At 48.5% G+C, this 10,056-nt stretch overlaps 1 protein-coding gene across 1 annotated transcript in view; it reads right to left on the minus strand.

The window, feature by feature from the left end:
* The window catches only part of ADRA1D (adrenoceptor alpha 1D), a gene marked incomplete at its 5' end in the record, with an annotated part of 69,081 nt that extends 59,033 nt beyond the window's left edge, over nt 1-10,048 (minus strand). The window contains one exon of the mRNA XM_019553447.1: nt 9,148-10,048. Within this exon, the coding sequence (XP_019408992.1) occupies nt 9,148-10,048 (901 nt within the window). The remainder of the gene's footprint in view (nt 1-9,147) is intronic.
* Nucleotides 10,049-10,056: the final 8 nt, after the last annotated feature.

Consider the following 10,056-nt stretch of genomic DNA (forward strand, 5'->3'; position numbering starts at 1 on the left):
GTATTGCAGGTTTACATTCATCTTGTGGTCAATGACGACTATGGCTTGGAACCTGGCTAAATTTAAGGAGATTTTTTACAGCGACGGCAAATCTCACTTCCCCGACCTGAAGGCCGCTCCGTGCAAAATTCCAAATCTCTGCTCCAACAACCAGGCTTGCTAGTGTTTTCCATAGAAAAGGTGGCCAGAATTTTGTAACGTGGACAAAAACATCTTTTCCTCTAGTCTAGCCTAATTCTCAGAAGTACCCGAGGCATTTTTGCTTAGATGTGTCCCTCCCAGTCCCTGCCTCCCCCAAAAAACCCCAACACCCCTGCTCCAAAACACTCTTTGATAGGCACCTGGCATTGGAAATTTCAGTTCAAGTAGGTAAGGTTGGTATATACAACAAATAAAAAAGGGGTCTTATTTGGGCAGACTAAATAAATAGTGATGCCAGCTCCACCCTCTAGAACAGGGCTCGATAACCATCTGAAATAAAAGTCTCGATTCATCAAACCGGATATAATTTGAGGTTGTTTTTCATAGCAGATTAATCCGTTTCCTTAAATGCATCGAGCGTACACAGTGTAAGGTATTCACTATCTTGGGCAACTATGTAATTAAAGTTTTTTAGGCAGCACTGCTTTGCAGATAGGATGCCTTTAGAACATTGCTTGCTGTAATGACACACGGGTTAGTAGCTTTAGGTAATTGTATTTGTTCTGGCAGGATCAATTAGAAACAAGCTGGTAATAGAAGATTAAGGAGATGTGCTACAAGAGCATTCAAAGCTGCAGCCCCACCCACTTGTGGCTGCATATCAAGCGCCAATTATGTTTCATTAACAAGGTTATCAGATTTAATCAGCAAATATTTACCCATATTTGAATTAACGAAGATGAACAGGCTATTTAAGTAGTCTGGGCCATAACTGCGGGACAGGCGTAACAAGGCTATGGGACTTATTACTTAAACAAAACATTTCATATTTATACTATGCACTTCAGTCTGAATTAAATCAAGAACATCCCCCTTAGAAGAAATGAAATATATCTGGGGTGAAATATCAGGACCAAAGAGGTCATGCTCTGGCTCTCAACAGAAACGAGAAAGCAAGAAACAGCTCTTAAATAATATCAGACTAACTACCCTGGGCAATTTTTTTTTGGTGGCTGGAAATTGGAGCTCTTCCATTCTCGAGATATCAGCAGAGAGTTTAGCCCAATAATAACAGCAACTGCCGTGGTTTTCCAAGCACGGCATGAACACGAACTAATGCATCCTCAAAGCACCCTCAAAGTTGCTGAAGACCACGGAGGGAGTCTGCGTCAGAACCAGACCAAGCGTGTCCGGCTGCCGGTCCTGTGCTCAGATCATTAGGCAACGAGTCTGATTTGGGCTCCCTGGTGCCTGCAACACAGCTGATTCTCAGGTCCAGCCGCCTGTCTTTCATTCTCTGATTGGGAACCAGATAGATTTTGATGCTTGGTATTACTAACTCTTCTGAAACAAAGACATGACTTATCAAAAAGCATTACATAGCTGTGCAGACAGCAGCACAGTCATGAATTCAATTGCTGTAACTCCCAATAACTCTATCCACTGTAAAATCCTTACCTTTATCTATTAACCCCCCCCACCCCCAAAACTTTACTATTTTGAATCCAGCGTGGAATCCACAATATACTTAGAATCAATTTATTTAACATGATCCAATTTCACTTGGTTTCACGTGGGACTTCTGACTTCTATTTCCAGCTCTGTTGTTGCATCCTTGTGTGACTTCAGGCAAACACAACAGATCCGCTTTACAAACCTGGGTGCCTAAATCTCTATCCTGGGCACAGAACATGGAGTCAGATCACAAGAAACCCACTCTCTATAAGGCTGGAAGAGTAAGAGGACAACATCTGGACACAACTCGATCAGTTCATCATTTCTACTCACTGTGCACAATGTGATCAGCTCTTCCAAAGTTTCTGGGACAAGTCTAAATTTGGGGACTTTGTTGCAAGAGTATCTGACAGGAGAGTTTATAAAGAATCGCCCCATCCACCCCGCTCCTTTTGAGCATTCCCACGCCAGGCTGTGTCATGCTGAGAGCTAATTAGTAAGACAGCAAAGCCCTACTTGTGTGACACTGTGCCAAGGCTAATCAACTCTGTCACTCAGCAAAACTAATCACCCTGCCTGCAACACTGCATTAAGGCGGCTTCATCACCCTCCTTCCATTTCCACTTACAATTACTTCTAGTCCTGAAGGGCTGAGACCGAAGTAGCATCAGGGGCTATATCCCAGCTTTTGGGACCCAAAAGTTATTCACCTTGACTATACCTGAACATATACAACCAAATGACATATATCTGCTCTGTTGCTCTGCCAGGCTTTCTTGGCTTCTACAGTAGAAATCAGGAAAGACTGTAAGGGGCTCTCAAATTACTAGACAGATACCACTCAGGTCCTTTACATCCAATTTTCCTCTTCATTTACTGCAAAAGGAAATGGAAAACAACATTTACAAATGTTATTGAGTCGCTATAATTAAATATACAACCAGCCTTTGGTCTTTTATTTACTTTTGGCCCATTTTTCTGGAAAAAAAAATATCCCAGACTATTCTAAACTAAGCAGGGATATTTAGAGCACTCTCTTCTCCCAAGAGCAGATTCACAGATTTTCATATATTGTTCGGGGCTGGAAGGGACCTTGCAGATCATCAGGTCCAGTCTCCCCGCTCTAGGCAGTAAGCGCCAAGATAGCTGGGCAGAGCAGCAGACACGGAACAAGGTGGACGATTTCCTATGTCAAGACTTGAAAGCATCACTCAGAGGAATGAGAGTCTTAAAAACAGAGGTTAGTTAAGATATCCAGCTAAGGCCAGCTTCTAAGCTGAAGACTAGGAGAATGCAAGACAACTGAAGGAGAGAAGAGGAAAGCAGATCTGGATTTCAAACACCCAAAAGTGCATGAGGATTTGGTTGTGGGACTGAGAGGTCCATTGGAAATTAGCTTTTGTACCATGAGAAGGTACGTTCAGTTCTATGATTTTAGATGTGGACCTCTTTTAGACCTCACAGAGTGTGAAGTGCTCCTTATTCCTCCCAAAGCCCAGGGGATGGTGGAGCAGTGGCAAACCACCGGAGCAGAGCATTATTGTTGGAAGAGCCCCAAGAAGGTCAAAAGGTTTTGGTGGGGAAACAGGGAGCAGGGAAGGCTCCAATGGCCTGAAGCTGAGCCATACCGTATGAGCCTCCTGATTCTGCAATAAAGAGCTGGAAGACTGATGAGAACAGAGTTTCTCCTGGGATCCTAGGCATTTCCTCTTCCACTCCTAGCCAGAAATGCCATGAGAATCAATGGCTGTTTTCACCATAGGTCAAACTACTCTGGACACAGTTATGGCTAGAAACCAGTATGCAAATAACAGTCTAAATATTACAATCAAGCAACCATCACCCTTGCCCTCCTCAAAGTTTACAACCCAGCATGAATTTCTGAAGTGTGGGGAACTGTACTTTTAAGAGGCTCTATCAAGAACCAAGCTGATGGGCCTGTACTGTGTGAAGAAACCTGAGACCCCCTCTCTCATTTCGAGAATGGAAGGAGATTAAAGGGTACTGAGGAGGACACCTTTCCTGAGAAGATATGAGACAGGCAACAACCATAGCAGAATGAGACAACCAATCTTCAGGGTATGCAATAACCAGGCCTAATGGACTTTGGCCATCTGACAACAGTTATACTGCTATCTCAGGGAAGACCCACAGGTTATGTCAGGGAAGAACTGAATATTGCCGGCTCTGGGGCTTACATGTGGGTCGAATTCTGGGTCACGTTAATGATCATCGTGAATGGTGAAGGTTATGTTAGGCCAGGGAAGGCAGATTGGCGCATTTACAAGACTCTTGCAACAGCCATTGGAACCAGTTGCACTGTGCAAAGCTCCTGCTATGGCAAAGATGATCAGGCAGAAGTCAGACACTGGAGGAAGCCCGTGCAGCAGACCCTTTGGCTCGGTGTGATTTCTGAATAACACACACAGACTGAGCTAATGGACCCAGGCCAGCTCCTCAAAGGCACTTAGGGAACAACCCACCAGACCCCAGATTTTTGACTAGCCACTTGTGTCAAGACAGATAGTAATCTGAGCACATGTTTAATCCACTGAGAAACAATTCAGAGAATGCCCAAAACCCTAGGATGGTGTGAGATCATTTAAAATTGGTGGCTCTAGTCCCGGCCCTGATCAATGAGCAGCGCACCAACCCAACTACTGCAAGAGCAGCACCAGGAAGCACACTTAGGCAGAGGCCATGTCTAGGAGCTCTTCGCTGGGACAGTTGTGCCTGTGCCTTTGTTGCTAGAGTTTACTCCAGCCCCGAGTGCAACAAGCTATTTTGGGCAAAGTCCAGTCTTGCCATTGGAAGCTGTCTTCAGAGTAAGGCCTCCTGCTGGCACAGCTGTCAGGCAGAGATGATCCTTCATGCTACCCTAAGTCATCACTGCTCTGCAGGCACAAGTCTGGCGTGTAGACATGGGCAGGCCCTCACCTCTGAGTCCTGACTTGTCCCATCTCAGCTCCCCGTGGGATATTCATTTATTGCAGCACCAGAAGGTATCCCTGCAGGATCAGCCCACTTGGCCAGCAACAAGAGGACGTGCTTCTGCATCTTCCCTCCACTTCTGCCACCCTGCTCTTGGCATTATTAGAAAATTAATATGCTAGGAATTTCCTCTCACTGGGGTTGCAGAAGAAGACAGCTAGCAACACTTCCTTTTAATGAGGGCAAGTAATGGGAGCCTAATGTGCTATCTACATATAAGGCTGCACCTGAAAAGAAATAAAGTCCATTGGATGAATCTTTAAAGGTATTTAGGAACCTACCAATGCAGATTGGCACCTAGGCAGACCTTCAACAGTAGCTGCATGTGTTTAACTCCCAGCAGGGACTTAGGTACCTTAAAGAAATCCCAGGCTGTATCTGCCCCTTCTGGGCTCATAATTCCCTTAAAAATATCGCCAAACCCTGGGTTCACTCGAAATAGTTGTGCCAGTGTGAAAGGTGCAAGCATACAATGCAAGCTGCTCGGAGGGTATAAACGGGCCTCGTTCCACCGCTGCGCCCCACAGAGTCCATGTGTTGCCCTCTGCGTATGCAGGCAGATGTCCCATGACTGTCAATACAAGCTCCACGTGTGTGGAGAGGGAAGAATACATCCTCAGGGGGTATCTTTCCTGATTAGGATTTCATCCCTTGTTAAACAAACAGCTTCTTAAAGAGTCATTAGCCATGCAAACATATTCTTATTAATTGCACCGATGCTCTTGACAATTGTATTGCATGCTTGGGGACATGCATCATAAAATCAGGCAGGAGCAGAGTTACGCAGCAGATAGCATTGCACAGAGGTAGTAGGGAGTACATCTGGATTTAAAATGGACTGAATGCACTGTCAGTACATTTGCAGATTAGTCAATGACCCAAAAAATAATCACTAGCAATATTTCTGCTTTTTAAATACAGTTTGTTAGCCATCTCTCTCAAGGTGCTTTGGCTATATTCATTAGCTAACCTTCACAAAACCCACAAAGTAGGCAACTGTTAGCTTTCCTGATGTGCAAACCGATTCACAGAGATCAAACAAGTTGTCCAAACTCACACAAGTACCAAGAACTGAACCCTGATGTTTTACCCAAGTCCTGGATAACTAATGCTAGGCAAAAAATCTGTCTACATACTTTATTCGCTGAAAAATGCCTAGTCAGATCCACCAAACTATTATTAAACTTATACCAGTTAAAAAAAAAAAGAGGAAAAAATAAGGAGACATTTAATTTGGCATTTTCAAATGGAAACATTTTGATTGTTCGCTTTGAATTCTTTTTCTAAGTTCTTTTAAATGGAAGACCTCCCTCCCCCATGACACACGTATTGTTTTTGAACTTGAAAAAAACATTTCAGCAGTTCCAAAATGAGTTTAAAGTTTTTATTTAGGTGGAAAAAAATATTGTTTCAATTTAACCTGAAATGAATTTTGCAATTTGTTTTGGTTTGATTAATACATCAATTACTTGCTTTGTTGATAACCACTGAGGATGCTTGTTCCCAGGGTGGGCCAGGCCTTCTAGCGGGGTGAATTTATGTAGCTACATAGGAATTGCACTGGAATGCCACTGATTTGTATCAGCTGACAAGCCAGGCCTATATGTAGAAAGGTCTTTTCAGAAGCTCGCCCCTATCTAGCTAAGGATTACTGAGCGGTTCTCACATTTGAAATTACAAATTGCAGTTCAGGGATGTCAGAGGCAGCGATTTTTTTAAAACTTAAAAAGTATGACTGGATTTATGCGGGGTTCTTGAGCCATAAACGACACTGGGAAGCACGCAGCCAAGTCCTTTTCATACAGAACCTGGCAAAGGGCATGAAAATGGGGAGAGCAAATGTGATCAGGAAATGTGCTCCAAGGAGAAAAGCCAGATCTTCATCTAGCGTCAATCAGCAGAGCGCCAGTGACTTCAACGGGCCTAGCTTGATTTACATCCAGAGCTCGAACTGGCGCAAACTCGGAAAACTAAAAGATTTTCTCCTGAAAAGAAACGTGGTTGGGACCACTACCCAATGATTCCTATTGATGGCAATCAATATTCCTATTGATGGCAATGCTGCCATCAGAAAGAAAAGCTCCACATCCCCAGCTTCATGAATGCCAGGCAAATGAGTCAGGATAGGGGGTAATAGGGGCATGTCGACCAACCTTGTCTTGACTAGTCAAGAAGATGGTTGGGGTCACGACACCATCAGGAACACAGAGCTGATGGCAGATATCACTTCTGCTACTGGTGTCTCCACTCCTTTTGTATTACTGCAGCACGGGTAGATCAAGCCTCTTTCCAAACTCTTTAGCCTCATAACACTGTGCAGAAGGCAGGTAAATCCCATTGTAGAGTTGCAGAGTAAAGCACTTGCCTAAAGTCACCCTGGGGCAACCATGAGAGTCCTGGCTCCCCTTCTCCTGCTCTGACTAGCACAGGACACGCTCAAGGTGAGAGGTGGGCTCTTTGAAGCGATAACTTTCATTCTTACAGTGCCCTGACTCTTGGCTTATCATGAGAGGCAAACAGAGAAGGGATTTGCACCGGCCTTGAGTGTCTCTGGCAGGGTTAAACCCCCAAACCCAAAGGCTCCTGGTTCTCCACCCCTCCTCTCCCCTGCCCCAAACTCAGACCACCACGAGTCCTTCACGTCGACTTAGATTTGCAAAGTGCTGCTGGCCACGGTGGATCGAAAGCTTTAAGAGAGAAAAAAATCATCACAGCCAAACAGCTTCCAGAACTGCTGATCAGACCGAGTCGCGCTGTCCCCGGCCGTGCTGGCTTTCCCTGACGCACTGAGTGCATCTGGCTGCTTCAGCCCCTCTAAGAGGCAATGACAACATTGCTGGGGAAAAAAAAAAATCTGACTCCAAATCGATGTGCTGTATCCTAGATCTGACAGGCAGAGCCTCAGATGCCTTGGCACCTCCCTGTAGGGTCAGATGACGACAGGATGGAGGGGGAAAAAAAAGTAGCACGGATAGCGTCAAAAAGATGCATTCTGCCCACTGCCTGACCCTGCGGACATCCCTGCAGCAGTAACAGAGGGCATGAGATGGCTTTGAAATGTCCTGGGCTATAGGATTTCTCTAAAGCGGTTTCCTTTCCTGAGTTGGGCTGTGGTTGGAGAAGGATGGCTCGCAAAAGGTGGGGCGTACATAAGAGACTATGCTGAGCCATGCTGATTTACAACCACTGAGAGTCTGGCCTTTTACAGTACTTCTGTTTGCGGGGGGAGGGGGTCTCAAGCTGCCTTTACTTTGCAGACGGCTTGGGCTGCTCCAAGGGGAAAATCCATCTAAGCAAGGTGCTAAAAGCTGAGTGTGGAGCCGGCAGCTCTGCTCCCAGCAGGACAGAGACTGCTCCCACTATGCTACAGAAACACTGGCAGCAAGATTTTAACACTCAGAATAAAAGCTGGGAAGATCTGCCAAGGGGATGGGGAGGGGGCAATACGTATCCTACTGCAGCTCTGTCCTGTACAGCATCTCAGAGTGCGCCCGGCATCGGTCCCCCTCTGGGAGGGAGGCGAGGACCGCATGCCTCTTACATACAGACACCCCGAAGCCCAGGAAAGTTAAATAACTCTCCCAATGCATCAGCTCAAACTGCCAGCAGACTGAGTGTTAGGACCCAGGCACGGAGCAGAGAACGGCTGAGCCAGCGGCACCTGAAACCGGGCAGCTTCACGGGGTCTCCAGGGGGTGAAGGCAGAACAGGGATTTCCCTTAGTGAGGAGCAGCACACACACTGGTAGGAGTCAAGGCAGAAAGAGGCTTCCCTGCTCGAGGCTTCCCATACATATCCCCGATAACACACACGGGTTGCCCAGGCCAGGGGGTTAGCCCCAAAACCCTACTGCCACTTTTACAGCCACACTCAAAAGATGGCCTCTCCACTTGCAAAGGCGATGCCTGCTCCAAAGCCCATCAAAGCCAACAAGAGTCTTTCCATTAACTTCCGTCAGCTTTGGATCGGGCCCTTTTTCCATCTGAGGGTTGTGAGGGGCTGCCCGTGGGGAGCCTGAGCCGCGGGGCACGAGCAACTCAGACGGCCCACAGCAAGGAAACAGCGGAGAGGGGGAGCGAATACCAAAGCCTCGCCACTCGCGGTGCAAATGAAGCATCAGGATTCGGTCTCTGCATGTGCCTGCCTGCCCGCGCCTGAACTTCAGCGTGCCTGGCCAAACCCTCCTGCTCTTTCCGGGCAGCTCAGCAAGCCTGTAGCAGCAAGTGGGTGGCATTTTTGTGTTCCTTCTCTACACCACGAAGTCAATTTGTGATGGAAAGTAGTGCCCTCGTGGTGGGCGTAACGGAGAGGCTCCAGAATGGCTGGCAGGAGCCGGCAGCAACTCTGTTTCCACGTACTGTGAAGTTTGGAGCTGGCTGACTTCAGCTCCGGATTGCAGAAGGGCCCGTCCCCCAACCTCGCCGTGCGAGCCTGGAAAGTTGGCCCATGGCGGGCCTCAACAGATAAGGGCGGGAAGGGGGGGGGATACTTCTCTCAGGTGGGGATCAGGCACAGCGGGCACAGGACCACGGGGGCTTGTGGGGGGTGGGATTCACTTACCGAAGGGCAGGACGAAAAAGAAAGGGAACCAGCAGAGGATGAACACTCCCACCACAATAGCCAGGGTCTTGGCCGCCTTCTTCTCGCGGGAGAACTTGAGCAGGCGCACCGAGAGCGAGCTCCGGAGGTTGTGCCCCTTGTTCCTGGTGCTGGAGAGGGAATCCTCCAGCACGCTCCGGCAGTGGATCCTCAGCACCACCTCCATGGACTTGCTCCGCTCCTTCTTGACCCCGGCTTCCAGGCTCTTGGTGGTCCGCCGGGCCACCACGTAGATCCTGAAGTACATCACCAGGATGACGGCCAGGGGCAGGTAGAAGGAGAAGAGGGAGGAGAAGAGGGCATAGCCCGGCTCCTCCGTGATGCTGCAGATGCTCTCGTCGGGCGGCGGGGGCTCCTTCCAGCCCAGCAGCGGCCCGATGGAGATGACCATGGAGGAGAGCCACACCACCACCAGGATGACCCCCGCTTTCCTCTCGGTCATGATGGCCGGGTACTTGAGCGAGTACTTGACGCCAATGTAGCGGTCCACCGAGATGATGCAGAGGCTCATGATGGAGGCCGAGCAGCACAGCACGTCCACCGCCGCCCAGACGTTGCAGAAGACGCGCCCGAAGACCCAGAAGCCCAGCACCTCCAGGGTGGCCGAGAAGGGCAGCACCGTGGTGCTGAGCAGCAGGTCGGCGATGGCCAAGTTGACGATGAAGTAGTTGGTCACCGTCTGCAGGTGCCGGTTGCAGGCCACCGACAGGATCACCAGGATGTTGCCCACGATGGCCGAGAGGATGAAGAGCGCCAGGAAGACCCCCAGCCCCACGGCCGGCAGCGCCAGGGCCGGGCTCAGCGAGGTGCCGTTGCCGGCCGCGGCGCCCTCGCCCCCCGGCGCCCAGCTGCGGTTGCCCGGGCCGGGCG

This window comes from Crocodylus porosus, unplaced genomic scaffold (genome assembly GCF_001723895.1).
Source record: "Crocodylus porosus isolate Cpor-Errol unplaced genomic scaffold, CroPor_comp1, whole genome shotgun sequence".
Taxonomy (NCBI): Eukaryota; Metazoa; Chordata; order Crocodylia; family Crocodylidae; genus Crocodylus; species Crocodylus porosus.